The sequence below is a fragment of the Carettochelys insculpta genome, chromosome 2 (genome assembly GCF_033958435.1).
Source record: "Carettochelys insculpta isolate YL-2023 chromosome 2, ASM3395843v1, whole genome shotgun sequence".
In the NCBI taxonomy this organism is placed as follows: domain Eukaryota; kingdom Metazoa; phylum Chordata; order Testudines; family Carettochelyidae; genus Carettochelys; species Carettochelys insculpta.
Genome location: NC_134138.1, coordinates 2,963,643 through 2,977,283, shown reverse-complemented (window position 1 = coordinate 2,977,283; position 13,641 = coordinate 2,963,643). Strand labels below are relative to the sequence as shown.

Below are 13,641 nucleotides of genomic sequence, written 5' to 3'. Positions count from 1 at the left end.
ACCCCAGGGACACAGCCCCCACGCCCCAGTGATTGGGATGTGAAGCTTTATTCCTGCTCCGCCCCCCAGGGCCAGGGGGGAGGCGAGTCAGCATCTACAGTCACCATCGCCCTAGCGCCGTGGGGCCAGGTTGCTAAAGCCCGCCCCCCAGCGAAGCCTGGCAGACTGTGGCCCTGTGATGGGGTTCAGGGGTCCCCCTGCACTGCACCCCGTCCACTGGCAGGAGTGATTCTCACTCAGCAGGTACAACAGGAGGTTTATTAGGCAACAGATGCCCAGTTTCTCACAGAAGCGTCAGTACAGCAGTCAGAGACAGTCCTTCCAACCCGTCCTGGGGAGAAGACCCCGAGGGGTGCCCCTCTGGGGTGTAGCTTTCCCCCTCCTCAGGCTGGCTGCCTTCCAGCTCCCTCTTCCCCTAGCCTCTAACTGCTGCCCCCCACCCCTTTAAAAACCCAGCTCGGCTCCTCCCTCCTCTTAGTTCAGGGCAGAGGTGTTACCTGCCAGTTGTAGCCCCAGGGTCATCCTTAGCCACTGGGAGCTATTCTGCTTGTTTCTCACATCTAGCCTGAGCTTCGCATTTGCACTCCCCAGACTCCATCACAGGCCCAAGCGCGCCAGCCAGCAGGGACCCGGCGCTGAGCCCTGCAGCACCCGCTGTGCAGAACCCAGAACAGGCCAGGGCCAGGGCCAGGGCCAGGGCTCGGGAACCCCCACCCCACAGGCTGCAGCTGTCTGCCCCAGTCTCCAGCCACAGGCCACTCAGCAGAGCGGTCCCCCGCCCCAGGCCAGGCCCTGCCTGCTTTCTCGGTGCAGGAGCCAGGCACACCCAAGGGTCAGGCAGCTGTTTGCCCCGTCCTGCCAAGCATGAGCAGCTGCTCGGCTGGAGAAGGGGCTCCTGGCAGTGGGCACAGAGAACCCCTCTTCAGCCGGGGGTGGAGAACGTCCTGCAGGTGGGACACTCCGTGGGGAGCAAGCTGCACTGCCAGGATCAGCCCCAAACCCCTCAGCGTGCCCCGGGGGCTGGCCTCAGCTCCCACCACTTAGTGCTGGCTCCTGGGTGAGGTGCCTGGGGCGCAAGGGCAGGGCTCCCCCGGGGCAAAGAGGGCACAGAGAGCAGTGCATACATGACAGCCCCAGCCTGGTTAATGTCCACCAGTGCCAGGCTCAGCGCCAAGGGCGGGCCCTGGGCAGAGGGCACGGGCGGCCAGGCTGGAGGGAGGAGGTAGGGGAAGGGGCGCCCAGGACCGGAGCAGCCAAGGCCGCTGGCACTCAGGCTGAAGGTGCGGAGAGCCCCTGGTGGGCGCAGGGGCAGCTGGGGGAGGCCACCCGCCAGCAGGGCACGGGGGGCTGGCGCAGAAGGGGCACAAGGGCTGTAGCTGGTTAGCAGCCAGCGCCGAGGTGGGGAAGGAGCTGCCTGGGACACCCGGCCCTGTGTTACAGGGGCCTTCAGCTCTGGCAGTGGGACCAGCAGTAGGGTCCCTCCCCCAGCCTCAGTTCAGCACATCCTAAAAATGAGCCAGAGAAGCAGCTGCCAGCCTGGGGAGTGCGACTGCACCTGGCTGGCCTCCCAGGGCCTGGCCTATGGCAGCGTGAGAGGCCCAGACGCTGCTCTGAGCACCAGGGGAGGGACAGGTCCTCCCCGCGCAGGCAGCTGGGGCACCGGGGCTCCCCTGGATGCACAGCTCCTGGCTAGGGGCCGCAGCAGGAGAAGGCCCAGAACTGATGCTCCACAGCATCGGCCCGTCGGTCTCAGGCAGAGCCCTGGGGGCTGCTGTGCCGTGCCCTGCGCTGCTCAGGCCCCGCAGCTGTCCGTACAGTCCCGCCCGCTCTGGAAGAGGTGATAGATGCTGACAAGGGGGAACATGGTCAGGGCCCCCACCAGCGACCCGGCCTGGATGACAGCTCCGCACCACACCAGCGCCGCGTGGCCGGCCTCGTGCAGCAGGCTGCCGATCACCACCTTGAGGTAGGAGAAGAGCCCCAGAAAGAGCGTCCAGGACAGCACCTGTCAGGCAGACACAGCCTCAGCCACCTCGCCAGCGCCGGGGCCGGGAATTCAGCGTGACGACGCAGCCCCCTCCCCTCGGAGCAGGGCCAGCCGGGCTGAGAACCAGGAGAGACCCCACCACTGGTGCGTGGGGCCTGGCCAGCAGGTGCAGGCAGCCCCCTGCCAAGAACTCACCGCCCCACCCTGGGGTACCTGGCCTGGCCCGGCCCGACACTCCTCCGGGCCCCAGACTGGTTTCAGACACCCAGGGGAGGAGCCCAGGGCACGGGCAGATCCAGGAGCGGGGCTGGGGCAGGGAGACAGAAGCCGACTGGACACTGCCCCAGGGAAGAGGCCACAGGGAACAGCCACAGGAGCGAAGCCGGGGCAGGGCTCCCCCAGCAGACTCTTGCCTGGGTGGACCCTTTGCAGCAGGGTGCAGAGCCCCCCAGAGAGAGCAGGGCCCAGGCTCCCCCATACTCACCACCAGGGCGATGCCCGTGACACTGCCCACCAGCGGGGGACAGGGGCTGAGCACCGCCAGCGCCATCAGATAGGCTGCGAAGACGCCTCCCAGCGCAGAGAGGATACCCAAGCCCGCCGCCGACCTGGGCGCAAGAGGAAAACGAGGCTCGGTTGTGGGCTGCAGCCAAGCTGGGAGCTGATCCTACCAGCCTGAACCTGGGGCCCGGCGGGGCAACAGCACCGGGTACTAGCAGTGCTGGCTGGAGACTTCTTGCAGCGCTGAAATCGACAGGCGCTCTGAGCGCTGAGCCCTGTGGCCGGCAGGGGAGCGCTCAGGAGCACGGACCGGGGAGAGCTGAGCAGGGGGCGCCCACCATTATCCCCCCCAGCCTCAGCAGTGATAAATCAGCAGGGCCCCCGCCCGGTCGCGCACACTTGGGCTGAAAGGGAGGGAGGGGGCCGAGGCCGCTCCCGTCGCGGTAGCCAGCGGCCGCCGGACGCAGGGCAGCAGTACAGCTGGAGATGTACTCGACATGGGCGCCTGGGTGAGAACGTCCGCCCCAGCCCGAGCGGCTCACCCCCAGCGGAGGGGCTGCTACAGCCTGACTCCTGCTGAGATGAACGGGCTGCACCCCACCCTGCTAAACCTGCTCCGGGCAGAGCTGTGGGGCTGCCACTAGCCCCAGGCGGCAATAGGGCTGCTCGGCTCCAGCAAGAAACGCACCCAGAGCGAGGTGGGTATTTCGTTACAGCCATAGTGACTCTAGTGGCTACCGCTTCAGAACCGACTGCCCACCCCCCCGGGCGTCTAGCTTCTCCCCCGGAGGCTAGGCCAGATTTCTAAGCCTCCCACCCCATCTACACCGCGATAAACAGTGCCAGGCCAGCCCTGGGCGAACGGCTCCCCGCCAGCGTCAGAGACAGCCCCAGATCTGCAGGTGGGAGGAGAAGGCTTCGAGGGGCAGCGTGCCAGCTGGCGAGGAACCCCTCCGCTGCAGCTGGGTTGTGGACCCCTCCTTCCCCCGGCTCCCACTTTCCCTAGCGTTTGTCTGTCCGAGCTCGGCTGTGCGTACTTGTGTCTCTCTGCGGCACCGCTAATTTAGCGAGGTGTATGCCGGGCGGGGGGTTGCTCAGGCAGTTCTGTCGCAGTAGGCTAGGGCTAGTGGGTGAAATTTGAGTAGAATAACTGGCTACAATACAGCGAGACAGGACTCAGGCTTCACTGCATAAACTGGGGCCTGAGAGGAAGTTCTTGGGGAACCCACTCCAGGACACAGCTCCAAGATCAGAGCTGCCAGACCTCAGCTCTGTGCCAATGACACCGTGCAGGGACCAAGTCCCCCAGATGGCCCTGGCCAGCCTCTAGACTGGCTTGAGCTGGTAGCTCTCAGCCCATCCGCACAGGGGGCGGGAGGAGACAGGCTGGCGAAGGGGGGAACAGACGCAGAGATTAAGGAACATGGCCAAGGTCTCCCATTGTGCCTGGCATGGGGCAGCGACTGAAGCTCTCTCAGGCCCCAGGGACTCACCGTTGGGCCAGCCTCCCGCTTCATCAGTCTGAGCTCACCCCCCGCCGGCGGCTGAACGGCTGGGGAACTGGGCAAGCTCGGCGTGGGCCAGCTGAGCGGGGATGTGCTCTCAGCTCCATGAACACGATTCACGTGCACAAGCCCCGGGCCCTGCGTGGCTGGTCGCTTGGGACAGACTCAGACTCTCTGCACGGGATCTCGGCTCCCCTTCCCAGCCCAGTCCAGGGCTCCCCACCACTGTGCCAAGGCCCCCTGCCCCTGCCCCAACAGCCTGGGCGCTCTCAGGAAGGGGGCGCCGGGGACGGAAGCAATCCCTGGGAAAGGGCGGTGGGGAAGGGAGCAGGGGGGACCGGCCCTACCTGCACAGCACACCCATGGCGAGGAAGCAGGCCACGGGGTTGGCAATGTTGCTGAGCACCACGGAGAGGTGGTAGGCTGTGCTGCCATAGGGCAGGCAGGAGTAGCTCTGCACCGAGGGCAGCACGCCGTTGGTCAGGGCGTTGGAGATGCCCAGCAGCACCAGCAGGTAGAGGTTGCGGCCTGTCCAGAAGGGAGCTGGGGGGACCTTGGCGACCTCGGAGGCACTGGCTGAGGCGGGCGTGCCGTCCTGCAGGGGGAAGGACTCCTCCGTCTCCGCGCTGCCCTTGCAAGAGCTCCCCCGGCGGGTGGCGGAGCTGCTGGCGCGGCCGAGCTGCAGGGTCAGCCCCATGAAGGCGAGCGCCGAGAGGCCCAGCAGGGCGGCTGTCAGCCAGAAGTAGGTGTCGGCCGGGAAGTTCTCCTCCAGGTAGTGGGGCCGGGAGCCGTTGCCGAGGGTGGCGTTACGGCACTCCAGCCTGCCCACCCCTTGGGCCAGCGCCAGCACGCAGGGGAAGAGGGCGCTCAGGCCCTGGCCCACGAAGAAGGTGCGGATGAAGGGCTGGGGGAAGCGGTACATGAAGGGCAGGAAGGTGACGTTGGAGGTGCAGCAGCCCAAGGCCAGCAGGAAAGTCAGCAGCAGGAAGGCCAGGCTGTGGGGCTCCCCCATCACCGGCGCCGTCCGGTGCCAGAAGAGCGCCAGGAACAGCGCCGCCACCACGCCCAGCGCCTGGATGGCGTGGATGACCCAGCGCTCCTTCAGCCGCCCGGGGGCCAGCTTGTGAGCCAGGGTGACGGCGATGGGGCCCACGTTGCCCAGGGCGACGAGCACCGAGAGGTAGGCAGGGAGATTCCAGCCTGGAGGGGAGACACCGAGCTAGTGACGGTGGCCACCCAGGCCTGGCCTTCGCCCAGCGGCCGCCCGTCGCAGAGCAGCGCCGGCTCCGACCCGGCTGAGCCGCCTCTGCCCCTGCAGATCAGCACGTCCCACCGCCGGAGACGGCAAGCGCCCCGAAGGGCCGGCCCTGGGCGCGTGCACTGGCCTGGCTCGGAGGGGTAAGGCAGCTCCTGCCCAGGCAGCCTGGGGACGCTGCGGCCTGCTGGGGATAGCACAGCGCAGCCCCTCCGGCTCCCCGAGGAGAAAGGAGCCTGAGGGCTGGGCGCCCCCAATCCCACCAGCAACAATGGGGCTGCATGGAGGGCCAGGAGGGGCAGGGAGCTGAGGGAGCCCCACCCAGCCCAGGCTGTGAGCAACAGGGGCCAGCTGGGGGCAGGTGCGTCGGGGGCAGCGAGCGACAGGGACCAGGCGGCAGGGGCTGTGAGCGGCGGGGGCCGGGCAGAGGCAGGCGTGTCGGGGGCTGCAGGGGAATTCCAGGGAGGACTGGTCTTGAGGTGCGGCAAGCCAGGGCGACTCCGGCACCCGCTGCTGAGAACGTGACCGGCTCTGCCCTGGCACGGCCTGGTCGTGACTCCAGCGCTGGCTGTGCTTAGCAGGGAACCCATGTGCCTGCAGCAGGGGCAGAGCCAGCCTCCAGCAGCTCCAACAGCCCCCGCCCCCAAGAACAGAGCCCGGGGCTGGCTTGACGCAGGCCCCTGCGGGTACAGCCCAGGCTGAAGCCGATGGAGCACCTGCAGCTGCAGGGGGCTGGCTCCCAGCCTGCGGGCTCTGCAGGGAAGGGCCGGCCGCCTCTCTGAAACGCAGGGGCAGGGCAGGTCAGGACGCTGCAGCAAGGCTGGGACGGAGCCAGGCAGCACTTGCTGGCTCCCAGCCCCAGAGTGCCTGCGATCAGGGTAAGCCACCGTCTCCCTGCCCGGCTGCCCCTCGGGGACGAGCGCTCCTGGACACCCAGGAGGGTGCCTACCCTCTCCGCCACAGACCCTGCAAAGAGCCTTTGTCTGGGCCGCGAGCCCCTCAGGAAGTCGGTCCCTTCCTGCCTTTGTTCGGGCCCTGGCGGCAGCGGCGTTTGATGCCTGGGGTGCTGGGCTGGAGGAAGCACATCTGGGCGCTCAGCCAGCCCAGCACGCCCAGCCCGCTGCCAGGCCAGCGCAGCTGCAAAGCCAGCACTGGGAGCTGCCCGTCCCAGCAGCCCTCCAGCTGCTTTCCTGGGGCCCTGCTCGGACGGAGCGGCAGGCTGACCCTCGGCCAGCAGCTGGGGTACTCGTTGCAGGAGCCCCCCAGAGCAGGCCCTGCTCTGGGTCCCGCTTTGGCCCTTCCACCGCAGCCACGCAAGCTAACACAGCACTCAGAGAGTTAACCCCCCGGGCAGGGGCTCGCAGGTGGCTCCCGCCCCACAGAACGCGTCCCCACCACAGGCACAGTGGGGGATTCACTCTCCCCCTAGCTGCCAGTGCAGGAGCCTTGGCATTTCCCTGGGGCAGGGCAGGGAGCTGTGTAACTACGGCACATCCCCAGTAGACACGGCTGGGGCAGCCAGACAGCACGGCAGAAGGCAGGATACCGCAGCGGCTGCTCCAACAGGTGGGGCAAAGCCTGGGGAATTCCCGCCCCCGCCACACCCCGGCCTCTGCTTTATCCCCACCCGGCCATCCACGCACAGCACTGACTCACCTTCGGGAAGCCACTTCACCACCACGGGGAGCTCCACCCACAAGGCGTTCACGGCGACCCAGGAGCCCATGCCGAAAAAGGCCACCAGCAGGTGGGTGACCAGGGCCTGGCCCATCATTGGCACAGCAATCCTCTCAGCCCTGGCACCAGAAAACAAGGCCCGGTTCAGCTAACCCTGGCACGGGCGGCAGAACAGTGCCGGCTCCGCACCCCAGTCCAGCTGGCTCCTGGGCAGGCGCGCGGTGCTGGGGAGTGCTCAGATCAACGGTCCCGCTAATTTTTTCCACGCAGGTGCAGAATAATTTTTTTAGGAGCCCCCACGGCATATGCTGATGTGCACCTGGGACCTGACTGGATTTTAAAACGAACTCGAGAACCTTACTGCAACCACTGGCCAGGGGTTGCACCAAACCTTGTGCCAAGGGGGGCCAAAGGAGGTGGTCAATTATAGAATCACAGAACACCAGGACTGGAAGGGACCTCAAGAGGTCACAGTCCAGACCCCTCCAATCTCCATCTAGCCCCATCCCCGATAGATGTCTGTTTAACCTGCTCTTCCATTGCTCCAGGGAGGGAAATTCCACAACCCGGAAAGCCAGCAATTCCCTGACTCCGTTCATGCTGCTTATCTGCGGAGCTACTGGCTCTGTGCTTGCCCGCGACATTTCGTTTTCAGGGAAACAACGGGAGACGTGGCGCTGGTGTGGCAGGGATCCTTGCTGGGAAAAGCCACACCGGATTCCAACCCCCATCCGAGGACTTTGGCTGTGGACATGTAACCTGCTCACGTGACCGGCTCCAGTTCAGATGTGCTTCCACCCAGGGAGGAAGAAGGAAGGGATTTCCTTCCCCGGGGGCAAGGGGACAAAGGGGGCCCTGAGACACCTCCACCTCATGCTCAGACTTCACTCCAGCTCATCGCTTCAGGGACATCTCTGCTGGGAACGGAGCCCGGCAGGATCACTGACCTGTGCTAATGGAGGACGTGTCCAGAGGCTTTTAAGGGAGCAGCTTATTCCGCCCCTGCAACAGCCTGCCCCAAGGACTCTGCGATGGGCCCATGTCATGCGATCGCTTTAACAATATTAAGGTGTGTCTACACTCGCCTTCCTCTTTCGAAAGATGTATGCAAATGAGGGAAATCAAAAATGCAAAGAGATGCAGATTTGCGTATTTGACACCTCCTTTGCATATTCTTATTTTGAAAGAGGAAAACCAGTGCAGACGCTGCTCTTTTGAAAGTAAACCCCATCTTCGAAAGAATCGGAGAATCATAGAACACTAGGACTGGAAGGGACCTTGAGAGGCCATCGAGTCCAGCCCCCTGCCCCAATGGCAGGACCAAGTACTGTCTAAACCATCCCTGATAGACATCTATCTAACCTGTTCTGAAATATCTCCAGCGACGGAGATTCCATAATCTCCCTTGGCAATTTATTCCACTGTTTGACCACCCTGACAGTTAGGAAAAAGTTCCTAATGTCCAACCTAAACCTCCCTTGCTGCAGTTTGAGCCCGTTGCCTCTTGTTCTATCCTCAGAGGCCAAGAACAAGTTTTCTCCTTCCTTCTTATGACTCCCTTTTTAGATACCTGAAAACCACTATCATGTCCCCCCTCAATCTTCTCTTTTCCAAACTAAACAAGCCCAATTCTTTCAGCCTTTTCTCATAGGTCACATTCTCTAGACCTTTAATCATTCTTGTCGCTCTTTTCTGGACCCTCTCTAGTTTCTCCACGTTTTTTGAAGTGCAGTGCCCAGAACTGGACACAATACTCCAGCTGAGGCCTAACCAGCGCAGAGTAGAGCGGGAGAATGACTTCTCGTGTCGTGTTCACAACACACCTGTTAATGCATCCTAGAATCACATTTGCTTTTTTTGCAACAGCATCACACTGTTGACTCATATTTAGCTTGTGGTCCACTCTAACCCCTAGATCCCTTTCTGCTGTAGTCATTCCTAGACAGTCTCTCACCATTCTGTACGTGTGAAACTGATTGTTCCTTGCCAAGTGGAGCACTTTGCATTTGTCCTTATTAAACGTCATCCTGTTTACCTCAGACCATTTCTCCAATTTATGCTTTATTTAGTGGAAAGAAGGATTCTTTCGAAGATGGGGTTTACTTTCAAAAGAGCAGCGTCTGCACTGGTTTTCTTCTTTCCAAAGAAGCTCTCTTGAAATAAGAATATGCAAATGAGGTGTCAAATCTGCATCTCATTTGCATGCCCCTTTCGAGAGGAATGCAAGAGTAGACGCACCCGTACTCTCAGCGATTTCTTCTGCGGTACACGCTGCCCTGGGGATGCGGCTGCTCCTCTGGGCCTGGAAGAACCTGTCTGGATTTCGTGAGATTGGTTTCACAACCTCTCACCCGTGAACGGAGGAGACTGGCTCCGGCATGAGAGAAGCTGGAGAGTCTGAGGGAACTGCTGGAGTGACTTCTTGCTGGCCAGTGGCAGCGCCGTGTGACAGGGCTGGTGCCTTATAGTGAAGGACCCCAGTGTGGGGCTGTAAGCAGCTCTGTTTCAAGCCCTTTGCCCTGGTTTGGCTCATTCAGCTGTGCCTGGAGAAACCTCCTGGGCTACAGCCCCACCAAGAGAAACGCTGCCGGCTGTGGGAGGCGCTGGGCGCTCTGCTGATCAGCTGGGCAGCACTTGACTCTCTGGCGCAGCTGCCCAGGCGCACGGAAAAAGTGAGGCAGAAAGGAGCTCAGACCCAGGCAGAGCGTGGCAGGATGGAGTAGGAATCAGGGGTCCTCTCTCCCAGTGAGACAGGCCTGGAAAGGGGATTCATTCCTCTGTGCTTGCACCAAGCCAGGCCAGCTTCCCACATGCCGCTGTCTGTGCAGCCTGCCTCTCTCCAGCTCAGGAGGCGCGGCAGGAGAGGGCCGTCTCCCTGGCCCAGCCAGCCCCTTGGCAGCTGGAAAGCTGAGGCGTGGGGGGAAGAGGGATTTGTACCTGTGCTAGGCAGGAGGCTGGCGGATCCCAAACCGAAGTGCTCCCAACAGCCCGCGCTACGCCAGGCGACGGGCACGGTGGAGTCCGTAGCTGATGGAGCAGGGATCCCCGCAGCTGGCCATCGCTGCAAGAGACAACCCCCCTCAGCAGTGCGCCCAGCTCCAGCTGACTGTGCACGCAGAGGGCCACTCCCATGCAAAGTCTGAGCATGGCCACCAGCCAGCGAGCGGAAATTAACAGTCAGTTTCTATTCCTGCTCTGAGGCCGGTGCAGAGAGCTGCAGACCAGGACTCAGAGGCACTGACACAGCTGTGCTATGCCCTTGTGAAGGGGTCAGCCGCAGGCTACAGGGCACCGGCAGAGCTGCCTTCACACCATCTACTCAGACCTTTGACCGAGGCTCAGGAGCAGTGGGGCAGAGACCCTGGCCTCCCAAGAGCACACTGACCCCACACCCACTCAGTCGCAGCCGGGGCACCCGCGGGAGGAGAGTCCTCCCCTGGAGCAGGCAGCAGAAGGAGGCGGATTACTTAGGTGTCCCTAGAAGGTCAGGGTGAGTCTTGACTCTACTCAGACCCCAGTGGTGGGAGACCCCCACCATGGTCCGGCAGGGCTGGAAACACCAGAGGCCATGTGCTCCTCCTGGGGCCAGTGGGGAACCTCACTGCTCTGCGGCCCGACTTCTGCTCGTGTACATTCAAATCTCTCTTTGTAAGCGAACTGGTCATCGTCTTTAATCAAAACAACGGCTGTGCTGTGAGCGGGTCGGGTAATTTCACTTACAGGAGCAGAGTGTTGTCTGCTGTGATGGGGTTCAGGGGTCCCCAAGCTCTGCACCCTGGCCGCAGGCAGGAGTGACTCTCACTCAGCAGGTAGAACCGGAAGTTTACGAGGCAACAGAGGCCCAGCTCAGCACAGAGGGGTCAGTGCAGCCGGCAGAGACAGTCATTCCAACGCCTCCTGGGGAGAGGAGCCCGAGGGGGGCCCCTCTGGGGTGTAGCTTCGCCCCTCGCCAGGCTGGCTGCCTTCCAACTCTCTCTCCCCTCAGCTTCTCATTGCCGCCTCTGTTTCAACCCCAGCTCGGCTCCTCCCTGCTCTGTGTTCAGGGCAGAGGTGTTACCTGCCAGCTTAGGTTACAGCCCCAGGGTCATCCTTAGCCACTGGGAGCTGCTCTGCCTGTCACACACATCCAGCCTGAGTCTCTCACCCCCCCAACTCCATCACACCTGCTGAGAGCGCTGGACAGGGCAGAACCACCTGGGTTTGGGAGTGGGGAATCCAAGCCTGCGTGTTGGATCACCCTGCAGATTGTAACCAAGGCTGTTGGCTGGTGTGTTGCTGGCAGGCTGCTGGGGTCTGAGCTGCTGGCTCGGGGCTGTAGTTACACAGACACTCGGGTTGTGGCCTGCGGGCGGTTTGTGAGCAGCCTGGGCTGGGAGCTACAACAGCCCAGCACTGGGAGTGGGGGGTACCCACGGCTGCAGGACAAGCAGAGTCAAAGCCTCTCACTGCTCCACGTGGCAGCCTGGAAGGTCCTACAGACGCCTCACCCTCACGGCCGGCCTGAGGCGGTTTCCTCTGGTCCCGCAGGGGGCCCTGGGACAAGATAAGCCACTAAAGCGTTAGTGGAGCAAGAGACCCGCGACAGGCAGCAGCGACCCAGCGGCAGCCAGAACAGAACAGGCATTTCAGAAGCCAGAGTGGCAGATCCCGCTGGAACCCTGCAATTGAAAAGCTCCCAGCTCAAACGCCAAACGGGGGTGCAGAAACCACTGGCTCTTCCCAGCACGCGGAAAGAGCAGATTAGTCCAAAACCCAGTGCTGCCCTGGAAATCGCTGCCTCGCTCAGCTCGCGTCAGGCATTCGGGGTCTGCCACCGTGCCTGCTCTTCGCCTCCTGTTGCACATGGCCATAAGCCCTTGAGGCATGGAGCATGCTGAGCCCTGGGGATGAGTGCCAGGCACTCTCCAGGTGCTGGCACAGAGGAGCTTGCAGCACCTCAACAAACCCGGCTATTTCAGGAATAAAGCACCGTTCCTTCTCCCCGGGCAGCGTGCGCCTTGCAATGGTGCAACGGGTCTCAGGGAAGTTGTGCAATGGACGTTTCTGAGCAGACAAGGGGAAGATTCCAGAAACCACAAGCCCCACCCGTCCCCAGTATAACATGACAGCTACTAACATCAGCCGTCCTCGTAAAACAATCAGCGGCTTTCAGAACCACGCCCTGACCTTCCTGGCCCCCTGCAGCCTCTGCTCCACAAAGCAGGACTTGCTTTCCTCTGTGCCAAATGGACCTGCCACTTGCCTCCCTGGTTAACTGCAAGGGCTCAGATTATGGTGTGATGGGGTTTGGGGTCCCCCAGGCTCTGCGCCCCATCCGCAGGCAGGAGTGACTCTCACTCAGCAGGAGAACAGCAGGTTTATTAGCCAGCAGAACACAGCATCGTACATAAAAGTCAGTACAGCAATCAGAGACAGCCAGGCCAACCCATGCTGGGGAGAAGAGGCCCTGAGGGGCCCCCAGAGCCAGGACCTTGCCCCTCCTTTGTCTCTCTCTTTCTCTCCCCCAGCCCAGACTCACTGCTTCCCAACTCCCAGTTCCAATTCAAACCCCTCAGGCTCCACCTCCTCCTTTGTCTGCAGCCCAGAAGTGTCGCCTGGTCCCCAGGTTACCCTCAGCAGGAGCCCCACACCCTTGGTGAGCCCCACACGTACACATGCGTAACCCCCACTCCATCACACAAGAGACAAAGGGGAGTGGTCATCCTAGTGCTCAGTTATCTGGTCATACCTCTCACCATCCTCAGTGCCCTTCTCTGCAGCTTTGCAGACTCAGTGGATTCTTCCTTCCAGCAGAGAGGCAGCCCGGCAGCCCGTTAAATGTCTCCAGCATCTCCCGAGCTCCCTCCTGGCAAGTCCTGGAAGCACAGAGTCCATCAGCACGAGACCCACCCGCATGTTGTGTTACACGGGCCCCTCTCAGACCCATCTGCCCAGTCCTTTCCCGTGCTCACACCTGCCTGGAGCGGTCTGCAATGCGCTGTGCCTGTCCGTCACACAGCTTAGGGCCACCGGTAAGTTTCCCCCACCCCCTGGGTACACGCAAGGGAGACCGGCGAGGAATCCGGGAACAGAGCCAAGCCACCTCCGGGTGCTCGCCCGACGGACCTCGTGCTCCCCGTTTCCACAGGCACAATTCACCTGCCCCGGCCGGGGTAGGCAGCAGCCCAGGCTCTCTGAGAAGGGTTCCCGCGCTACACGGGCGGACCACCGGGCTGTACGGCGGTCTCAGGGACACGGGGCAGCTCAGGGCGCAGCACCCAACCCGACCACCCACGGCCGCCTCAATCCACCGGGCGTCCCGCGCCGCCCCCGCCGGCCGGCCGGCAGCCAACGCTCCGCAGGGCGCCGTGTCAGGGCTGCAAAACCCCCGCCCCGCGCCCCGGCGGGTGTATGGCTGCTGCTGAGCAGGCGGCCGGACACCGGACCCCGGACCCCGACCCCGGCCCCGGCCCCGGCCCCGGCCGACCGCACGGGGGAGCGGGAGGGGCCGTGAGCGGCCGCGGGTTTTACCTGCCCGCTGGCCGCGATCGCCGGGCCCGGGGGGCTGCGGGGAGCGGGACCGGACTGAGCGCTGCACGCCGCTGGCTCGGGCAGCCCCGGCCCCGGCCCCGGCCCCGACCCGGCCCCGCTCGCTCGCACGCGGCTCCCAGCTTGCGGCCGCTTCCGGGTTCCGGGTGCGGTGGCCCCGCCCCGGAAGTGACGGCTCCGACGTGGCG

General features: G+C 63.3%; 1 protein-coding gene across 1 annotated transcript; it reads right to left on the bottom strand.

Moving 5' to 3' along the window:
• Positions 1–257: 257 nt before the first annotated feature.
• On the bottom strand, positions 258–13,598 carry SLC52A2 (solute carrier family 52 member 2). The gene is made up of 7 exons (XM_074985557.1): positions 13,436–13,598; positions 12,654–12,780; positions 9,863–9,986; positions 6,905–7,044; positions 4,341–5,193; positions 2,472–2,595; positions 258–2,005 (listed from the first exon to the last, which is right to left on the bottom strand). Exons 4-7 carry the CDS (start codon positions 7,020–7,022, stop codon positions 1,793–1,795), a joined length of 1,308 nt encoding a protein of 435 aa, XP_074841658.1. The 5' UTR covers positions 7,023–7,044; positions 9,863–9,986; positions 12,654–12,780; positions 13,436–13,598; the 3' UTR covers positions 258–1,792.
• Positions 13,599–13,641: the final 43 nt, after the last annotated feature.